Source organism: Schistocerca serialis, chromosome 6 (assembly GCF_023864345.2).
Source record: "Schistocerca serialis cubense isolate TAMUIC-IGC-003099 chromosome 6, iqSchSeri2.2, whole genome shotgun sequence".
Lineage (NCBI taxonomy): Eukaryota > Metazoa > Arthropoda > Insecta > Orthoptera > Acrididae > Schistocerca > Schistocerca serialis.
This window is the reverse complement of record NC_064643.1, coordinates 563,516,970-563,539,352: the sequence shown is the minus strand read 5'-3', so window position 1 is coordinate 563,539,352 and position 22,383 is coordinate 563,516,970. Positions and strand designations below refer to the sequence as shown.

The following is a 22,383-nucleotide window of genomic DNA, read 5'->3' as shown; positions in this document are numbered from 1 at the left end:
ATAAGTAACGCTGAGGAACTGGTAGTACTGGTTAAACAGTTTAAAGTATAATCAAGTTCTTGTACTGATTCTGTGAACACGGCTGCTGCTACAGGCGGCTATGATTTTCAGAGCTTGACAGACAAATACTAAAATGGTATTTTGGACAAGATTAGAAAATAATGCAGTTCAACAAAGGAAATATCAAAACAGAAGGAATAAAAAATGAGTTTTTCTAATTATACTAAATACATAAATACTACTATGTGGTTTTTAATGGGAAGAATGAGTGAAAATACTTAATGTTTTCATCTCCAATTATTTAGAAGTGAGGACAAAATTGAAGATGATTTCAAATAAATGGAAGTTGTTGGTCCAATCTACTGAATGCTAATTTTGGCTAACCTTAGGGGGTATCCTCAGTAGTGAGTTTCAGTAACAACTATCATCATCTGCTGTAACCTAGCAAATACTGTTTTTAATCACACAAACCATAATAGTTCATTAAAGCATTTGTTACATCTGGTGGGTACTAACCTGGCCATATGAGTGCAGTCATAAGAAACCTAAACAGATTGACATGGTTTAATGAAATAGACATGACCTTGACATCATTACTGATGCATATGCTTTGGTCCTTACTCTGTGAGAACTTGCAACTTGCTTCATCAGTAAAAGTGGTGATGGATGAACAGTTTATCATGGATTTGTCCTTGCATTCTTAAGGATACATATGAGACCATATGCAATGCATTCATTCCTTCCATTCCTCAAAACATTTCTGTATGTATATATCTGCGAGGTTGCTTGTGAGCTCCACCATTTTTGTATGTTAGAGCACAAGAACATGTCTGTAGCAAAGAGCTTCTCCACTGCCACATATGGAATAATGGTTCACTACCTAAGGAGCCATAGAATATGCCGTGACAAATACTTCCTTAGTAACATAACATCTCAGTTTTGGAACTTCAAATAACAGACAACACAAGCCTATGATGGGAGAAGATCACGTAGCAGTATTTTATAACAGGCAGGCACAAAACATGTGGTTACGAACATACTAGTGAAATAAAAAGGGAGAATTTTCGGATGTGCATGCAAATGCCCATGATAGAACACAATGGACAGTATAGAACAAAAAATACAGTTCCGTCACCGAACTGAAGTTGAACTAATGAGCATAAAGCTATCCTCAACCTAATTCTGTTTTTTGAACATTGTTGTTCTTTACTAGGCATGATCCAATTGGAGATTGTATGCCCTATCTTCCTCAGACTTTTGAACCAAATGATCCAGAAGTTGTACAACTATAATGGAGTTATTGGTTTCACGAACCAAACTACTGAGTCACTGATCCCACCATCCTGAGATTATGAAACCAATAAACTACCTTTAAAAGAAACAAGACGGGAAGCCAAATTGACCATTAGTATGTTCATCTGGAACGGGGAAAAAATGGAGGAGGAAAGGCGGAAACCAGCTTCAAAAAGAGTATTAAGAACCATAAGGTAAGTGGAAATAACATGGCTGCAAAAAGCAGACACCTGAAAAGCCAAGTGTTCAATTGGTATATATTATCCAGTCTGACTTGCGATGAAAACCATTCAAGAAAACTGAAGATATGAGGGTTTCTTGAAGAGAAATGAAGAGATGTATTTTGTAAATCACTAAGAAAGAGTGAAATATGTGACCCCGAGGGAGGGGGGGGGGGGGGGGCCTCAGGGAACAGACTGAAGTAGAAGATATAATTATGATTCCAAGGTATATTAAAAGGTGGAGGCTATGCCCTAACAGAAGATGAGCAGAAGACCAATGTAGGAGAAATCTGTGAGATGCCTTTCTCCGGTACTGGACGTTTAAATAGTGCTGCTGCTGATGACATTGACATGGCTATTAAAATGCTAATGTTGATGTTAATATGCTGATGAGGTTAATCCTATGACTGCTGCAGATGTACTTGCTACTTACTGTGCCTACTACTGTGTGGTTATTGGTAATCTTGCTACCTGGTTGCTAAGTGGTTTTCTGGAGCACATAGTGACAATTACGTCTGTCACTCTGAAGTTGGTCAATGCCGATACAAAAAGAAACACAGTGATTGCTCTTGTATGTCTAAAAGTCTTATTATGTTGTTAAAAGGAGAAAGAGAGATACTCGTCATCTGTCATATCACTCTAATTCATTGGCATTTTCTTTGTGAATCCCAGTAAGAACTTCTTTGCCTCACTTTGTTGAATGTGTTATATGAAAGCTGTGTAGTAATTTCATGCACTTTAGTTGCTTAGACTACAGGAAATGGACCTTAAGCAGAGGCAGACATTGTCAATTTATATGAAGTACACTGTGTAAGTAAGGCACAGAGGTGTATTCTTGAGTTGTAGAATATTCAAAGAGTTGCTTTAATTTTCAATCACATTTAATGAACCTGAAATAGTCGACTGCCTGCTACTGAGCTTCACTGGGTGCAGCAATACTTTTTTTGTGTGTATATTATGAAATAAACATAGCAAAATCCAAAATGTTCAACCATCCCTGTTGATGTGTGCCAGTACAAAATTCTTCTGTAAACAACTTTGAATCTGAATGCCAGGAAACACTAAGTTTACCATAATAATTTGAGCACAAAAACAACAGATTTTTAAACATTTTCTGTAGATGTCCCAATAATAGCTGCTTACTCGAAACTGACAATCATGTATAATCTTGCTGCACTGAACAAGGTATTCTGTACTTTTAACTTCATAATCAAAATACGTATTACAAGGTCTGAAATCTGTGAAGTTTTGTGGTAATTAGCACAATAATTCTTTCTGCTGCTGGGCAGTCTGGTGAGCATGGAGAGTGGCAGTCATGAAAATTTACACACATAGGTGGGGAAAACAGGAGATTTCCTCTAGGAGGATTTCCTGGAGGGTCCAGAGCAGCAGGATGACATCACAAGGATAGCGAAAATATCATTTTTGTCTCTATCCCATAAAGTGGAAAGACTGTTCTATTAATGTAATGGATGTTAATGTTTATCGACAAAAATGTCTGCCTTATTCAGTTAAAATATAATGTAGCATGAAGATGCTATAGTTCTTATTTTTTGGATTCAAGGGGATAGTTTGGACTTAAGATTTCAGTCTACCGAGACTAAGTCAACAACAAGAATAAGCATGGCAAATTAAAAGGTGATTGCGGTGATCATACCATGGTTTCTGTACTAGTTCAATCCTGGCTCCTAATCTAACTACATATTGGCGGAGACAGAACAGAGGTAACACTTCAATATGTTGGGAACACAGGAGCAAAAATCAGAAAAGTGCACTGGAAACATAATGTCAAGTGCATGTTCCGCTCACCAGCCAAGATGAAACACTTACTGGGATCAGTCAAGATGATCTAAGACTTCTGAAACTGGAAGTTACTGCACCCCTTGCCGGTGCAGGAAAATGTATGTAGGCCAGGCCATCTGGATGATACAGGAGTAATGCAATGAGCAAGAATACCACACAGACAATGAACAGAAAACAAATTCCACTGTGGAAGAGCACTGTAACTCCCATGAACATACCATGAATTAACATGGCATCAACTTGTTGCGACAATCCAACTCCTCCTAAGATTGTACTCTAAAATATGCTGTAGAGACCGCATGACAGACTAATAAATAAAGACAGTGACTTTCAATTAAACAAGGCCTGGTACCCAGACTTGAGCATGATCAAAGCACAGCAGTAATCAACATGGAAATCTGCTCCCATCATAACAACTGAAAAACCTGAGGATGCATTGTTGCCACACTAGCTAAGATCTACATCCAATGTCGACTGCAACACTACTGAGGACCCTGAATCATCCCCTGACATTGTATTTCTCCATCGCCTCTCAAGTCCATGCCCAGAGGCAACCAATGGGCAGCTCTAAGAGGAAATTAATCAGCCATCAGGAACATCTGAGGATGGCAAGGAATCTACTTGCCAAAACATCGTACCTTCTGGATGATGCCACCAAGTTGAATAACCGAGAAATATTCAATATTTTCCTACACTGGGAAAACCTAAAATCACAGACTAAATAGTGTTTGCTTTTTTATGCACTAATTTAACTGGTGTCTTATTTCTAGTGTGAAACAGTGAACCAACTCTCCTGCATATGATAGCAACAAATTTTTCATTTGTCTTAATTTTAACCCTCGAGTGGGCGTGCCTACGTATAAAGTGTGCCAAGCACAAATAACATTGTCTTGTACTGTTCCACTGTCATTTTTCAATTGTGAGCCCACACATATTCCATCATTACTGCTTCAATTAAAATAATGATAACCTGAGTTGCCTTATGTCCAAGTGGTCAGCTGTAATATAAAATAAACAGCGAGCTTTGTAGCAAAAATTTATGATCCATGCAAGAAAATGACCCAGGTTACGAGTTAGCAGCACAATACTATAATGGGACAGTTGTCTACAAGATAATTAGTGATTGAATAAGCGGCTGGCTGGGATCTGATGCAACTATCGCTGTTTAATGTTTTGAGTGGGTCATATTTGTGAGATAATGCTTGAATGCGGCAATAGAGTGATGTAATGAAAGTTTATTATATCATTGTTAAGTTATATTAAGGTTAAACTATGATTTTATTTACACATATTTACCTCGGTAACAAAGACAGCTACTATTTACATTTGCGCAACGTTCACCATGTGCTCACTTGTGGTACAAGAAATGGCACGCCTGCTTGAGGGTTATAATGGTCAAAAATTACTGAGACTTTTTTGCTTTTGCCCCACGCTCAAACATTGTGGCAACCATGTACCTGTTTCATACTCATTGAATCAATGAGAAATGGGCTCCACGAGGACCTTCGGCAGATCATTGAATGTTTTATCTGACTTGACACAGTTTGTAAACCGAGAAGACTTTAGCGAACTATTGCTACATATGGTTCTCTTTCTCAAAGCTTTCAATTGAGGTTTTATTTTTGTCAACTACTTCATGTGGAATCATCTACAAGATAAGCAGAGTCACATTTGAATTCAGCTGCTCATTTCTAAATTTTTTAAAATTAAGATGTAGACTCCTTATAAACTTTAAATGATTTAGCACTAATTTTATGATGGTACAGTATTCCAGTTTAGCCATTTAAATGGAACACATGCCACTCTACTACTTTCACGTTATTTGCAACATCAAAACAACAAAATTTAATCAAAACTATCTGTATTTTAGGCATTTTTACTCAAAAATACTTTAAATTTCCCAGAGGAAAAATTTACAACTATGACTATCGATCCATCCAAGAGCGAGTTGCTGTAGAAACCTGTCAGTAGCCTGATACTACTACTGTTGCACTGAAAATTATTTTGCAGAGCAGTACCATTCTGATTAAACAGCACTAATGCACCACAGTTAGAAACTGTTACATGGCTTATGCAGCTAAAGATCTTTTTGGACTAGTACCCACCAGAATAGCTAACACACACAGTAATTCAATTGATCATGTTATCATAGATTATGACCACATCATCTCAATAGACATCATAAATGGTAACCTCTCTGATCATTTAAGCCAAGCACTGTTATTAAAATGTAATAGCAAATTCAAACCAAGAAAAATGTATGAGCATAGCCAAATATTATCTGCAAACAACATTGTTACACTTAGACATAGTTTAAGCCAGGAATCATGGGAATCAATTATGATTACCATTGGGGCCACAAATAAATGGAACATGTTCACAAAAATTATGACTGAGCACTTGTATAGATCCGTGCCATTAAAAAAAGTGAGTATCGAGAAAAAGCAAACTTCAAAATTAAAACCTGTGCAATTAGATTTTAAAACAAAAGATCTGAAAGGAAAAAATGGAAAACATGTATAGCTTACACAGACTAATTCACAGTTACAAAACGAACTCTAAAGCCGTATAAATACAAGTACCGCAAAGAAGCCAGGAGATTAAAATTAGAAAGAGTCAGCCAACAGGTACGATGTTTCAAAGACTTGCTATTCAATTGTAACTAAAACCAGAAACAATGAAACACAAACTACAATTAATAATGTAGAATTAACTTTGAATAATGATGATATCTCTGACCTCCTTGTAGTCAGCAATATTTTTAATAATTGATTCATAGATACTGTTGAAAATGATGTCTCTATGAAACAGGATATACAGCGCACATTTGAGTTCAGAAACAAACAGAACTGCAGTACACTACCCCCAATAAGCACATATGACATTCTGTAGCTTATTGATAGCCTCAGAAACAAAAATCATCAGGATTAGACAAAATTCCTCCATACCTATTGAAGAACTGCAAACATGAACTAATGAAACCACTGGGTCACCTAATAAATTGTGTTCTCAAAGATGGTGTGTTCCCTGACAAGTTGAAACTGTACAGAACTACAGACCCATTGCCCTAATCTCAACTTTCAGTAAACCGATAGAGAAAATAATATTAAAAAAATTCTGGAACATTACAACAATGCTGACATATTAAGTGATTTCCAGCATGGTTTCAGAAGAGGTCGAAGTATGTCAGGAGCAGTACAATTTGTCCATCATGCATTTGAAAAAATAAAGGAAAAATACCAAGCAGCAGGAGTATTCCTGGACCTCTCAAGGGATTTTTATAGAGTACATCATGAAGTGTTCTTATCAAAAACTGTGTAGAGTGGCGTCACTGGAAAACTCATGAAATTGCTAGAGACATATTTAAAGGGTAGACAACAGTGCACGGAGATTATGTACTCTAATGGAGAAATTCTGGAGAAGAGAAGGTAAAGTATAAGAAATAAACATTTTGGTGTTCCTCAGGGCTCCATTTTAGGTCCAGTCCTATTCATATGCTATGTAAATGATTTCCGAAGTTCTCTTGGCAATAAGCAATTTATCTCCATATATGTAGATGATACATCTGGTATCTGATATGCAGACAGTGAGCCCAGCCTAGTTGCAGAGATATATAACTTTATTGTAAAGGCAAGAGCTCACTTTGAAAGAGAGAACCTAAAAGTAAACATACAAAAAACTAGTATTAGTCTTTTTAAACCAAGTGGTCCAAACAGACAAAATACTGTGACTGATGAAATTCTACCAAAAACATGTACACATAGCAAATTCTTGGGTTTATGCATAGATGATCGACTTTCATGAAAGCAGCAAGCTGATTATGTCTGTAAAAAAATAACACCCAGTCTACATGTATTAAGAAGGTTATCACCGTATCTTAATTCTGAAACGCTAAGGACTGTATATTATGGATTAGTGTACCCTTTCTTGTCTTATGGAATAGTACTGTGGGATGGGACATGCCATACTACTATGAAAAGGGATTTCATACTGCAGAAGCAAGCCTTGAGGATCATAGCAAAATGTAAAACCAGGAACTTCTTGCAAGCCGTTATTCATTAGACACAATATTCTCACAGTTTATGCCATGTATATACTAGAAACTATAATGCTAGCGAAAGAAGACACTAAGATCACAAAAAGAAACATGGGTATTCACAACTATGAAACAAGGCATAGAAAAGACTTTCATATGGTTAACAGAAGATAAGCATTAACAGTGAAAAGACCTTAAGTCAAAGGAACTGCTTTTAATAACTTGTTACCAAATGAAGTTAAGATATTGACAGGCAATACTTTTCACTTTTTAAAAGTGAGTCAAGCAGTGGCTTATTCAAAAATGCCCTTATAACTTGAATTTATCATGAATTACAATGTAATAAGAAATAATGTAAACTAAAAAAAATTGTAATTGTACAAACTATATTGTTAGTTGAAAACACACATGCATGTAAAATTACATGTTACATGCAATAAATTGAATTAAAAAATCACCCACAGTACTTTGAGATTATATGTTCAAAAAGACTCAGACTGCAGGAGTAGCATGTATTACTTACCCTGATTATTGACACCTACTGACAAAACTGTCTTTTGGTTGGAGACATCTGTGTCTTTGACAGGAACTGTGTCACCTTCTGTGTCTAATCCACAATGGAATGAAACCTTTTTATTGTCTCCGACATACTGACTGGGAGCTTTGTGAACTACTGAATTGTTCAGTTTATGCAAGTCTTTTCCCTCCAGGTGAAGGGGACCACCGACATTTTTAGATTCAAGCTGTTTTTGTCTTTCCATGCTTATTGCCAGATTTTTCTGATGTGTTTCTAATTCCAATTTCAATTTCTGTAAATCACAGTCCAACTGAGAACATTTGTGACAAGGTTGTGACAGTTTCTTCGAAATAAATCCTAGAATTTGTTCACAGGAATGGTACTTTATACTATTAGAGTCAGGAAATATTGAAACAAGCAATATCAATTGTTTTTTGATACTATTCAAACACTCAGAATTTTGTGTAGCCACAGCTTTTGCCTTCAAGCATTCCTCTTGTGCCACTTTAATGGATTCTCCAAGGGCTGAATTTTCCAGCTCTAATTTCTGAATTTGCTCTTTAAAGCTATTTGCTTCTGACAGCAGGAATTTTTCATCCATTTTTAAAGTACTTTCAAAGTCCTTACTAAGTTTGTCACATTTTTCTTTTGTTTGCTGGAGTTCGTTTTCGAGCAGAATTCTTTGTTCCTTTTCTTTTTCCAAGTTTAGTTCGAGATGTTTCTCATTCTCAGTAAGCTGAAATATTTTTTCTTCTGCAGCTCTTAGGCGTAAACCGAGGTCCTTATTTTCATCCTGTAAAAACGACATATCTGCTTCTGATTTGGTTAGTTTCTTGTTGAGATGGAGTTTATCTTGTTCTAAAGTAGTAAGTGTATCTTTCTGGGCTTTCAGTTTACCATGAAGTTTATTTTTCTCTTTCTGAGAATTCTCCAATTCTTCTTCAAGCGATACAACTTGTTTTTCCAACTGGCTGATCCAATTTTCTTTAGCAATAAGATTATTATTGGACTCTTCAAGTATGATTTTGACCACTTCCTGCTCCTTCTGAATGATAGAATTCACAAATTTGTCAAAAATGGCAAGATTGTCAGAGGAGTTTTCTTGATCACCTGAATCTGCTTGGGATAATGTGGCTATTTCTGTCAGCATTCTATTCCTAAGTTTTTCATTGTTAGAATTCAGAATATCTAATTCTTTCTTTTGAGCTGTGTTCTTGGCAGTAAGTTCATCCAGTTTTAACCTTAACTGCATCAATGAATAACTGTTTTCTTCAGTATTTCTACTGTCACCAGAAAGTAGTATTTTTCTCGGTGTTAAGTTTTGATCACAGTCATTGGTATCTGATGTGTCTTTTCCTAGACACCTGTCCTCCTCTGCATGATCAAACTTTGGAGAGATCTGATATTTAGGGGTCTCCATATGGCTTATAAGTGCCATCTTACTGTTTGAATGAACCTGCTCTTTGCTATCAGTCTCTAGACAACTTTGAAATTCATCTTCTTGAGCTGCAGACCTGAAATGAAAAATAAGTGTCAGTACAAGCATGTGCATCATATTCTACAAAAAGACAACTACTACCTTTTACTGTGTGATAAAAATGAGGAACATTGTTTCTACTATCCAATCCACATCTTCAGAAATGGTACTCTGACACCCATTCAATTCACACAATATCCTCGTCTGCCTTTACGTCCTTCGGTTCCAACCTTCTGCTCCATGGGGCATATATCCTCCAATCACCTCTTATTCCGACCCATCACAGGCATTTCCTATATTATCAAAGACAGAGCTAACCACGAAAGAGCCACAGCACAGTAGTCTACACAGCTATGACTATGAATGAATTATCCACTTGTATATAGCCATGACCAAATGGAGATCTAAGATCCGTATGCTGTATAAAATAATGTGGGTGGCACCAACAGCTGCTTCACGATCCATGTCCGCTGCATCATACCATCAAATAGCAGCTCCTCTGAATTGGTCAACAGTTAATTTTGCCCGGAATATATCCAACATTCTCATAATTAAAATGGCCTCAATCTTCACCACTAGACCACTTGTTCCACTACTACATTCTATGCTGCTTCCTTATCTTTCTCTCCCTGTAGATTTGAAATGTAACTGCCTCATCTTGAGTTTAATATGGAATCTTATACAGGAATTTAGTGACGTATTCTGTTTCGATCAACAGCTTCCAGTTTTAGGAGTTTAGTGCTTTCATATGCACTGATTAGAAAGGTAACATTTTTGATGTCAATAAGAGGCTTTTGCTTTACTTAGAAATTTATTTTTGTGAAGGGACAATTTAATATGAAGTAAAAATATCAAAGTATGCAATGAAGTTGAACTTTTTTCAAAAAAGTGAGTTGATTAAGATTTTAGTTACATGATAACTTAGTACAAGCAATGTAAGCAAATGTCAATGCTCAGTACTGGCTGAGAAAAATAAATAGGCTGCAAAATATAAATTAGGACAAATCTGAAAAGGACCAATTGTCAACAAAAAAGGTGTTATTTTACACAAGTTTACATAATTATCTGAACTGAAATCAGAAAACTACATCTACATTGCACACATCACATTGCGGTGTGAGGCAGAGGGTACTTTCGTGTACAACTTTCACTTCCCTACCTTCCTCTTCCAGTTACAATAATCAGCAGGTGCATGGATCCTTATTTTGCTTTCATATTCTTCTGCAGCAAATATGTAGGAACTAGTAACGTACTGACTGACCTCTAGGAAAGTACATTCTTTGAATTTTAACAGTAAACCACACTATGCTGCACGATACGTCTCTTGTAACATCTGCCATTGGAACTGGACGAACATCTCCATGACACTTTCATACCCACTCAGCGAACCTATGACTAAACACACTGTGCTATCTAGGAGCTTCTTTATTTCTTCCATCCATGCCTTCTGGTCCCAGTCTGATGATCACTATTCAAATATTTGTCAAATAAGAGTTTTATACATTATCTCCTTCATATGTGAACTATACCTTGAGGACTCTTCCACTGAATTTCAATATGGTGCCTGCCTTTGATGCAATTGCTCATTTTTAAATCACTCTGCATTCTGAAATGTAATTGCCTTAGAGAGCCTATGATGTATCACTCAAACTAAATGTTTGATGATGAACCCATACATCAGTAGTTTTTGATCCTGTAGTGTTGTTTCAGGGTCTGGTAATAATATATAATGTTTAATACAGCCACCAAACTTTTGTTAACTATTTTGAGTTTCAATTTGAAGGTAAATAACATACTTAGCAAAACTTATGCCTGATAATAACATGTAAATACTTGGAACTTCATTGTTTAAAGCAATGTTATCCCATCACTTCTCATATAAAATTATGCAAATGATGATAAATGAAATATGTATGACTATATTTAATAAATAATTACTGAATATATGAGGATATTTGACAAATCTCAAGTGAGTAACAAAGACTGTGAAATAATAATATGAGAATCATATAAAAAGATCATGTATTTGAACCAGAGAGGCCAAATCTATAAATGAATATGTGTTAAAAATTTTAGACAGAAATGTTAAATAACATGAACCATGGACCTTGCCATTGGTGGGGAGGCTTGCGTGCCTCAGTGATACAGATAACTGTACCATAGGTGCAACCACAACGAAGGGGTATCTGTTGAGAGGCCAGACAAACGTCTGGTTCATGAAGAGGGGCAGCAACCTTTTCAGTAGTTGTAGGGGCAACAGTCTGGATGATCGACTGATCTGGCCTTGTAACACTAACCAAAATGGCCTTTCTGTGCAGGTACTGCGAACGGCTGAAAGCAAGGGGAAACTAAAGCTGTAATTTTTCCTGAGGACATGCAGTTTTACTGTATGGTTAATTGGTGATGGCATCCTCTTGAGTAAAATATTCCGGAAGTAAAATAGTCCCCCATTCGGATCTCCGGGTGGGGACTACTCTAGAGGACGTCATTGTCAGGAGAAAGAAAACTGGCATTCTACGGATCAGAGCGTGGAATGTCAGATCCCTTAATCAGGCAGGTAGGTTTGAAAATTTAAAAATGGAAAAGGATAGGTTAAAGTTAGATATAGTGGGAATTAGTGAAGTTCGGTGGCAGGAGGAACAAGACTTTTGGTCAGGTGAATACAGGGTTCAAATGGCTCTGAGCACTATGGGACTTAACAGCTGTGGTCATCAGTCCCCTAGAACTTAGAACTACTTAAACCTAACTAACCTAAGGACAGCACACAACACCCAGTAATCACGAGGCAGAGGAATACAGGGTTATAAATACAAAATCAAATGGGGGTAATGCTTACACACTACTTAACCTAAATTATCCTAAGGACAAACACACACACCCATGCCTGAGGGAGGACTCTAACCTCCGCCGGGACCAGCTGCACAGTCCACAACTGCAGCGCCTTAGACTGCTTGGCTAATCCCGCGCGGCACATTTTTCTTTGTCTCAAAGCTTTTGAGGTCAAGAACTTCCCTCATAAATAGGTCATTTAGAATTTTTAAATGTGCCACTCTACAAATAAAGCATTAAATTAGTAGTTTAATTACTGTAGCTAGAAAGTGGTCAGGTTTGAAATTAATATTTTGAAACTTATAGACCAACTTAAAACTATGTTGAATTAGTTGAGAGAACATAGGTCTGTGGTCATATTGGATTCATACAGTCTACAATCAATGATTATTCTTTTGGTAGAGTGCCATATTGTTGAGCATTTTGTTGCAGATAGGGATCTGTAAGGTAACTCACTTGTAAAAATTTCGAGAATTATCTCGTTCATGATTTCTGTAAAGTCAGACCACATAATGTACTGAAAGTTAAGTAGTGTATGTTCATGTCAATCAGGATACAGTGACATTTAATAAGCACTAGTTAGGATGTTAAGAATACACTATGTGATCAAAAGTATCCGGACACACCCAAAAACATACATTTTTCATATTAGGTACCATGTACTTCCACCTGCTGCCAGGTACTCCATATCAGCAACCTCAGTACTCATTATACGACATGAGAGACGCTTGGAGGGGTGGGGGCGGGAAGGGATGTTTAGCATTTTATATCTCTTCATGTAGCTTTGGGACGAACGTTTCATGGAAACTTTACCGACACAAGGTCTTACAACATAAAATTTAATTCTACTAATTCTTTCCAATATGTCCCAAATTGAGATCAATGTTCAAGGTTTTAATGGGAGTACATGTGTAAATTCAGATGCTGCTGTGTATTTATCTGAAATTATGAACTTGCTTTTCTTGAAGTTTATCTCCACTCTTGATATCTTGTTTTTCTCTTCACAGACTCTTCTCCTACTTTCATGAAATGTTGAAGATATACATAGGTAAATAAATACAAAATTTGTTTGTTTCATGTATTTGTTTATTTGTATTGTCTTTGGTACTTAGTATTTCGCTTTTGTATGATATGCAGCAAAACAGTCTCCAAGATGTAAAGCAACTCCACAAGACTTACACATTAAGTTTGTTGTTCTTTTTTGAGCATACATGGCAGTTTCTTCATTTTCGTTTATTCATTTCGGAAATAAGTATTACTTGGTGTTGGTTTATGTGACCGAAAAGTCGGTCAACTGGAACATGACGAGATGTACGTGATGTAGTGGCAACCTCCAGGTTTTGCTCAGAAGCAGGTACGTGGTCTTTTATCCATGAATCAGACACTTCCAATAAAAAAATCTAGAAATAGGACACTCTTGTGTTCTGTAATTAAATATTTACATGTACAGAATGCATCAAATAATGCAAATCTTTTTGACCATTTTATCGTTTCTCTTTATATAGGGTAATAACTCAAATATTGGTCTGCCCGATTCAATCCGTTCATGCATTTGTTGTAGTCTGATACACTTTCAGGTTTTTTTGTTAAATTATTTTTTTTTATTGTGTAATCGGTTTTTCTACATTTTCTGTGAGTGTCAGTCAAAGTGGCATTATGTATTGTAGAGATCATTCTTATCGTTTTAGTTTTCGAAGCTCTCCGTATCTCTGCGAATGCTTCACCTTTCCGTTGAAGACACGCTTCAAACACATTGACTTTTGCACGCTTTAATTTTTCAGAAATCCTGTACTTTGCTGTATCATTCCATAAACTCTAATTTTATTTTCAAGTAACTTCTTGCAAGTTCTGCACTGTTATAATAATTATCCATGTAGAGGTGACACCACTTTCCATAAGAAGGTGTCAATAGTTCCATCACTGTTTTTGCTAAAGGCTGTCCAGCGCCGAAAAAGATCTTGAATGAGGAAATGCATCACATACTCTCTAATCACACAGCTTCATGCCATATTTCATAATTTTTGACAGATTCTAAACTTTATAAAATTTAACCGTCCACACCACGGTATCATTCCTTCATCAGTTGAGAGGTTTTGACTTAGATTAAAAGTTTATTCAAACTTTTTGGAAAAATATTCAATTACGAATTGCACTTTGTAGAGCTGGTCGGCATTATCTGGTTCATTGTTGCTGTTGGAAAAATGTAAAAATGATAATATTTGTCGGGATCAGTTGTGGGACATATTTTTGTGAAATATCAATGTGTCTATCAACGGATTCATTGACTAATAATCATCAATCCTTGCCCCCACCCCCGTTTTTTTTTTTTTTTTTTTTAACATAACGATAGCAAGCTGAAACCATTTTTTAATTTCGAGTCCTGTAATGTCGACATATTTTGCATTATTTTTATACAGTTTCCTTCTAATGCAATTTTGACTGTAGTACTCGTTGGTTTTATTGCTAATATATTCAAATAGATCATTCCCAATATATTATTCTATGATACCCTCGACACACTGTGTATCTTTTGTATCTTTGGGAAATACGTTTGGACCCGGAGATCCTTCAAATTTATAATTGGTCCTCAGTAAATCAAAATCTGACCACTGTGCACTGTCTTCTTTGTCTGATTCGTCCGAATCAGTTGGAAACTGTAGTGTTTGCCGAATTCTTCTTGGACGTATTTCACTATCTTCTGACGATTCCGCTTCACTTTCGTTTTCTTGATATCCCAATCTGTCAAAGTCATCTGGAATGTCAGACAAGACATCCGCATATTCATCATAAATAATCATATCGTCTCTCTCATCTGCCACAATGAAAGGGCACAAGTACTTATTAAAAAACATGTTGACGTGTGTAACTTATTGTTATCTAAACATAACACCAACAGAATGCAAAATATACTAAAGTGCTGTCACTGGCCACTGCGCGATGCTATGTTCATGACACCACTGTGGTGTCGCCGGTCACTGAGCGATACTATGCACACAACACCACTGCGGTGTCACTGGCCGTTGACCGCTATTTCACTCACGACACTACTGTGGTGTCGCCAGATGGCATAGTGTTAATTACTTTGCTGATTCTTGAAACTGTTCAGTACAATTGCTTGTTTTTTTAATCTTTAGTTGGAACCATGCAACTAACATGTATTGGTAAAAAAAAGAATAAAAGTAAAATTTCGAAGTGTCCAAGAAGACTGCAATTCTGTTATATAAAATACTATTATTAACAAACTAGACTGTGATTTTGTTTACGAAATGAAGTAGAGCATTAAATATTGAGTTCCAAGAATTTATGTTCAGCTGTTACAAGAGATGAAACTGATAATGGTAGTGGTGTTTGTACAATGTTGAAGATAAGTCAAATAATTAGAGAATGAAATTATACTATGTTGAGGAATGTAGAAGTCCTCTAAAATCAACAAATGAATTAGCAGACCAAATGTCATCTGCAGTGAACAACTGCTTTAGTATCAACTCTTCTTGTATTGTATCCCGTTAAATTTGAAAAGCTCAGATTTGTGGGAATTTTAGTAGTTAGCCTTGTGATGTATGAATGTTAACTACGTGTCAGATCGTTCCGATTTTATTCTGTGTATCCAAAAATGTAACAGTTTCTTGATCCCATACTTTGCCAAATTGTAGGCAGGTGGCTTGATCACACTGACTATATGCAACACCTTTCTGTAAGGATTTTCAGTACTCCATAAATTCTTGGTGTTTCCGGAACTTTGGTAATGACTTCTCTGGCTGTGTCATGGCCCATTCTAGAGTCTTTGATTAAGATTCAGGTCTTTTATTTTATAAGATGACACAGCAGCATACCTAAGAAGATTTTCAAGGGGTGACACCAGCAGTGGAAGCCTTTGTATTTACACCGGTGTGCTAATTCATGGTCTCTTATTATTTAGACAGTGAAGAGATATTTTACGACCTTCTTTGCTTCAGACACACCAATCTTCTTGCAAAAACTGTGCCAAGACACTCATAGTCATAAATTATTTGATTATAATTCAAAATGGTTCAAATGGCTGTGAGTACTACGGGACTTAACATCTAAGGTTGTCAGTCCCCTAGACCTTAGAATTACTTAAACCTAAATAACCTAAGGACATCACACACATCCATGCCCGAGGCAGGATTCGAACCTGCGACCGTAGCAGTCGTGCGGTTCCAGACTGAAGCACCTAGAACCGCTCAGTTACCGCAGCCAGCCCCTTATAATTGACTGTCATAATAGCAAATACATTAAATCGCGTAAGTAATAGAACTTCCCAATTACCTGACTGAGATGTTCTTGGTAGAACATGGTGTTTCAGTCTGCACAGCAAATGATGCCTAGAAAATAAAATGATATATGTATTATCTGCAAAAAATATGGGAAAATGGAGACAATATTAACCATGTAATTTATGTCACAACAGGAATGAAATGGAATAGGCAAAAGAACTCTAAATACCAAAATCTAACTTCACTGACAAAAACGAGTGCTTGGTCACAGCAGCACTACCTATAACAAAAATACTAAAATAAGATGATATATTGCTAAGAGGAAATACACCAATAACTCAACATATAGTTCACTAAATCTATCTGCATAACCCTTTTTACAAATGCTGTGGGTACAGTGGCACCAATATTGGTGGGTTCTGTCACCAACCAAAATCAGCCAAAGATCGCTGACCTTTTCAGATTGTTATGCCGCAACGTATGTGGCCACAATGTGGCCAATCTCTTTGCCCAAATGTACAGACTTTGGACAATAATCAGTGAAATTCAAAATCAGTTTGTTTCCTCTGGTCATAACGGCCAACAAAACATGAAACGTGGACTGTGAGAAACAGGTAAGTTAGTCAAAAGAGTTGTGGTATCCTGAGAATGAAAAATATCATAATCGGGAAATAGTTCAGAATCTATGGACAGAAATGACAGGTTTGGGGAACCACAAGTAGATAAAATGATTATTGGAAACTTTAGGCCACAGATTATAAACTCAAAAAATAATTTGTTCAAGTGAGAAGGGTGGTGTATCTTATGCTTCAGGTTACTGCACAACAGTGGATCTTTTTTGGATTGTGATAGATGGACATTGGTACTTACATTTTTTTTTATGCCTGTAGGGTGGTCATTCTGTTACATGAAATAGTTTGCAAATGTGGCGTTCAGAGTATCTTATTCTGAGCTTTGTGTCTGTCTTTTATATGTATGCTGAATGACAGTTACTGAAGGTTAACTGATGTATGCCAGCACAACTTCAAATAAATTCAGCAAAACAATGTGTTTGTAATATTGTTTTTGAAGGTCACTATGAATCATCTCTAGTGTGTGACAGAATGTTTTTTGCCTTCACCTCACATATTCATAAAGCTTGTCTGGTAATTCCAATAACTGAGGACAAAGCGTACAGTACTTGACACTTTCTTTTTGAAACAGATATAGCTCATTCACATTATTTGGAGGCCTTTTAATAGTAAAAGCCACATTGTAGCACTTGTCACCATGCACAGAGGTGGTGGTATCTATCGCTCCCTTGAAGGTTAAAATCTAACCTACTTCATGTACAGAACTGAGTCTAACCTAACCTAATCTAACTTGAACCCACCAAAAACTGACAATGGAGATCCAATGCACTGGGGCCACATTGTTGGTCGATGTTATAGGGCGACAATATCTGACGACTGCTGTCTGTGTCACGGTGAAGCCGAATGCCACCTTCTAAGACACAAATCACGGAACTGGATAATCTGATATTACGCTCTTGTATACTTGTGTTAGGGGTTATTGAGTACACAAGGACACAACAACAGTTTCTGGATTTTGTGATTGTTCTTACCTACGCAGTTGTGAATTACAATATGGATGTTTATATCCACACCTATGTTCGAGTGCATTAGTACTTATTGCAATATCCAATGATTGTGTTATCACATTCGAAGGTAAATTTCAGGGGTTAGTCTGTTTAAATGATTTCCCAAAACCCAACAAACACAATTCACAAGTGGACTATTGAAGAAAATCCATTACAATCTTAGGCAAGTAAGTGTCCTTGAATGAAAACCAGTTAATTACGAGCATGATTTGGAAGGTAACCTTCATTCGGCTGTACATAGAAAACTTGCATAAAATTTTTTTACTTACATCATGGAACTGCAGCTGTTTGTTATTTTTCAGTATAGTCATATTTAAATTTAAACATCTGTCATAGGATATCTCTAATTTATGAATTCCTCCTTAATCAAATTTTCCACCTTCCAGCGTAGTCAATCTTTCACAGCATTTATGTTTAGCATAGTCATCTAAGTGCTGTGAAGTGAGCCACTACTTCATGTTAGTGTCGAAATGAAAATCGCTTGGCCTTTATTGTGGGCTGTATGGGGAATGATCAAAAATCTCCCATTTGAAATCTCTAGAGTTTCTTGGGCACTGGGAGGATGAGCACCATCACGCAAAAGCATGGTCCATAAATTCAACCAACAAAACTCCCTGAGCATATATAAAAACTGTAGCACCTCCCATTTTGCAGGAATTTTTTATTACGGTGCTGATGTTTTGAGGTTGTAATGAGTGAATGTGTGAAAGAGTGAGGTTCATACTTTCACAGTTGGATGCTTACTGAATCAGAGAACATGCAGATGTGACAATGATGGCACTCTGCATTCAAGCACTTAGCACCATTCTAGTGTGGTGGTTACTATCCGAACATCCAACCCCCCCCCCCCCCCCCCCCATGCCCTATTTCCTTTCTACATTGGTAGTACCCTTCTACATTGTTAGTAATGTAAAACTGCATATTCACTGTGACTAAACATTTGATTTTAATATTACGCAATGAATTTAAGTTTTAAGTCTGCTTTGGCTAGATCTATCAAACTGTAGGCACACAAAAAACTGTGGAAATTTGCTGTCACCGAAATAACAAAATAAATATCTGTAACAGTTACCTTGGGTCTGCAAATAACTGCAGTATATTGGTAGACATAACACTGAAATCCTTTATTCCTGTGTGGTACACTCTACTGTTTGTACAGATCTGAGATTTTCAGGTGAGGGGGACAGAAATCTGCACAAGGGACCTACAGCAGTGGACAACCTCACAGAGCAATTAATCTCCAACTGGTTTTATACACTCTGAGCAGCCTTTATACATAAACAAGTTAAGCATAGTAGCAATGTCATGGTGTTAACACCATTTAGGTACCTATCACTGTAAGCACAGTAGGTTTTGGACTAAAATGTTTTAATACTTTTGTAAAAAATTACTTGTTTTTAAAAACTGTTAGGAGATTTTACATTAACGGAAAGGCAATATTATGTTTGTTTCCATATCTCTGAGGACAATTGCTAGTCAAGTAAAATTGATTACCATTGTTATTACATTATGATACTGTGTTATTAGAAGATGCGATCTTTACTGTATCTAGTCAAATTCTATCTGACGTGTTACTATTTTCAGGAGGATGCTGTGGCATTTCTATTATTTCACATTACACATCTGTCTCTATTGTGATGAGATGTCAATAAAAGGAACTGGATGTTTGAAGGTATAGATGCAACTACCTTTTAACAAAACTTAGTCTGTCAAGACGACAGTGAAGGCCAATTTCTCAGGGAAGTGTTTGGCCTTTGTGATTAGTAATCTCGATATGATGCAATGAATATAACAGAAAGTATTTAAAAAATGAGGCTGCATTGAACAAAATTCCTAGCTTACTTTGTTGCTGTCTTAACTTATCTGCAATTACAGTTCTGCAAAACCAATTAAAGATATCACCAACCATCAACATAACTTCTGAAATGTTCCATTTATCACTTGCTCTGTGACTGGGACAACTCTTTAGATAAGCTGAGCAGCAAAGTGGGACTAGATGTCCGATATATTTGTGCCCTCACAGTGGACGTACAATGATATCATGCAGGAGAAATTATACAGGGATTTGCTAAATGGAGCGAACTACAGGGAAAGATCCCTGCAAAGATAAGGAGCAGAAAATGTTGTATGGAGATTGACTACAAATGTGTTCCAAGGGAGGCACACTTACTTGAAAGTAGAGATAAAAGAGTGTAGGTTTCAACAATTTTAACTGCACATGAAATCACAGGCAAGTGGAATGTTTCACCTGTTTTCTCTCTGTAATCAAGAGGTCAGAAATATTGTCCATCACAGAAAGAGGTCAGAATATCACTGAGGCATACATGTACCACATACCAGTACTATGGGACATCTGCACACACACCGTGCGAGGTGGTACAGTGGCTAGCACATTGGACTCGCATTCGGGAGGATGACGGTTCAATCTCACGTCCGGCCATCCTGATTTAGGTTTGCCGTGATTTCCCTAAATCGCTCCAGGCAAATTCCGGGACGGTACCTTTGAAAGGGCACGGCTGACTTCCTTCCCTGTTCTTCCCTAATCCAATGAGACCGAGGTCCTCGCTGTCTGGTCACCTCTCCCAAACTACCCAAGCCAACCCAGGATACACAAAAAGTAAGTGTCAAAATGTTAAAGGCAGCAGGGGAGGTTGGGAAACTGGGGCTGTACCATGTGATGATGATGATGCAGAATCAGAAGAAGATTGCAGAAGATTGGAAGAGAACACTAACTGTCACTATATTCGAGGAAGGGAGTAGGAAGGATTGCACAAACTACAGGGGAGTCACACTGATACCACAATGTGCCAAGGTATACGAAATGATACTAGAGAGCAGAATCCGAACAAGGGTTCAAAACAGAGATGAACATCACTGCTTCATACCTGAGATGTCAACTGTTGACCTCATACTTGCAGTGAGGCAGCTCCAGAAGCACCACTATGAATTTGATGAAGACACCATGTTGGTATTCTCAATATAGAAAAGGCATTTGATAGTATCTGTAGAAGACACATCTGGGAAGCACTAGAAAAGAAAGGACTGGAGAAAGAGACGACAAGCAGGGTGGAGGAGATGTACTGTGGAAGGAATAGGAGGGGAGGGGTGAGGTAAGGTGTAGTGGGAGCAAGTAGGGATGGGGGGGGGGGGGGGGGAGGGACAGAGTAGGGCTGCTACGGTGCTGGGGGAGGGTGAAATGGGGGTGAGGTGTAAAGGAGAGAAATAGAGGAGGGGAAGAAGACTAGTGGCTGCCATAGTGGAATAGAGCTGGATGGGTAGCAGTAAAATGGATAGGTGGATGAAGGACAATGTTTAGCAAAGGCCTCAAAGGTATCACTGGGTATTACCCTCCCAACCTCGTACAGAAACCGATCTCCCATGTCTTGTCTTTCCAGTCACCTACCATCTCCCACAATCCTACTGTCTGGCAACATAGGGGCACTCTCCCTGTGAAACAGTACCCTACTGTACCACTGCTCCCCACCGCTTTCCACATGACTGATATCCCTGCAACAGACATAGATGCAAGACCTGTCCCGTACAGCGTACCACCACCACCACTACCACCACCACCACCACCACCACCACCACCACCACCACCACCACCACCTACTCCAGTTCAGTCAAAAGGAGCATCTATCCCATCAAAGGAAGGGTTACCTATGAAAGCAGCCTTGTGACCTACAAACTAAGCTGCAACCACTTTGCTTTACACATGGGCTGTCTATCCACATGAATGGCCACTGACAAACTGTGGCCAAGAGACAGGTGGACAGTGTTGAACTTGCTGCTCAGTCCACGTGCTTCACTTCAATGACTGCTTCACAGTCTGCGCCACTTGTATCCTTCCTACCAAGACCAGCTCTTCTGACCTGCACATGTGGGAATTCTTCCTGGAATATATCCTACGTTCCCATACACCACCTGGCCTCAACCTCTGCTAGACCCTGTCCACTTCCCTGCTCCCATTTCAGCACTACACAGCCTGCTATTCCACCAATTAACCCACTAGTCTTTTTCCCCCTCTTCTCTCTATCCTTCTCCACTCCCTCTCGCGCTAGAACCTCTACCCTGTCCGTACCACCTCCCTGCTAGCTCCGCAAGCAGCACTACACCTTTCCCCACCTCTACTCCACTATCCAACCCCCTCCTCACCCCAGCCTCCTCCTCATCCCCACCACCAATGCATTGGTTTTCCCACCAGGCGCAGCTGGCTGTGCACAGCCTGAACTCAGCAGCCAGGACAATGGTCATGTGCGTGTGGCTACCGTGGTTGTTATGCGTGTGTGTGTGTGTGTGTGTGTGTGTGTGTGTGTGTGTGTGTGTGTGT

The 22,383-nt window shown here is 37.9% G+C and overlaps 1 protein-coding gene across 1 annotated transcript in view; it reads right to left on the bottom strand.

Annotated features, from left to right (window-relative positions):
* Positions 1-22,383, bottom strand: part of LOC126484423 (uncharacterized) — a 251,771-nt gene that overhangs the window by 36,105 nt on the left and 193,283 nt on the right. Inside the window, exons 12-13 of the mRNA XM_050107937.1 lie at positions 16,467-16,522; positions 7,877-9,384 (exon numbers count right to left, since the gene is read on the bottom strand). Coding sequence (XP_049963894.1) covers positions 7,877-9,384; positions 16,467-16,522 — 1,564 coding nt within the window. The remainder of the gene's footprint in view (positions 1-7,876; positions 9,385-16,466; positions 16,523-22,383) is intronic.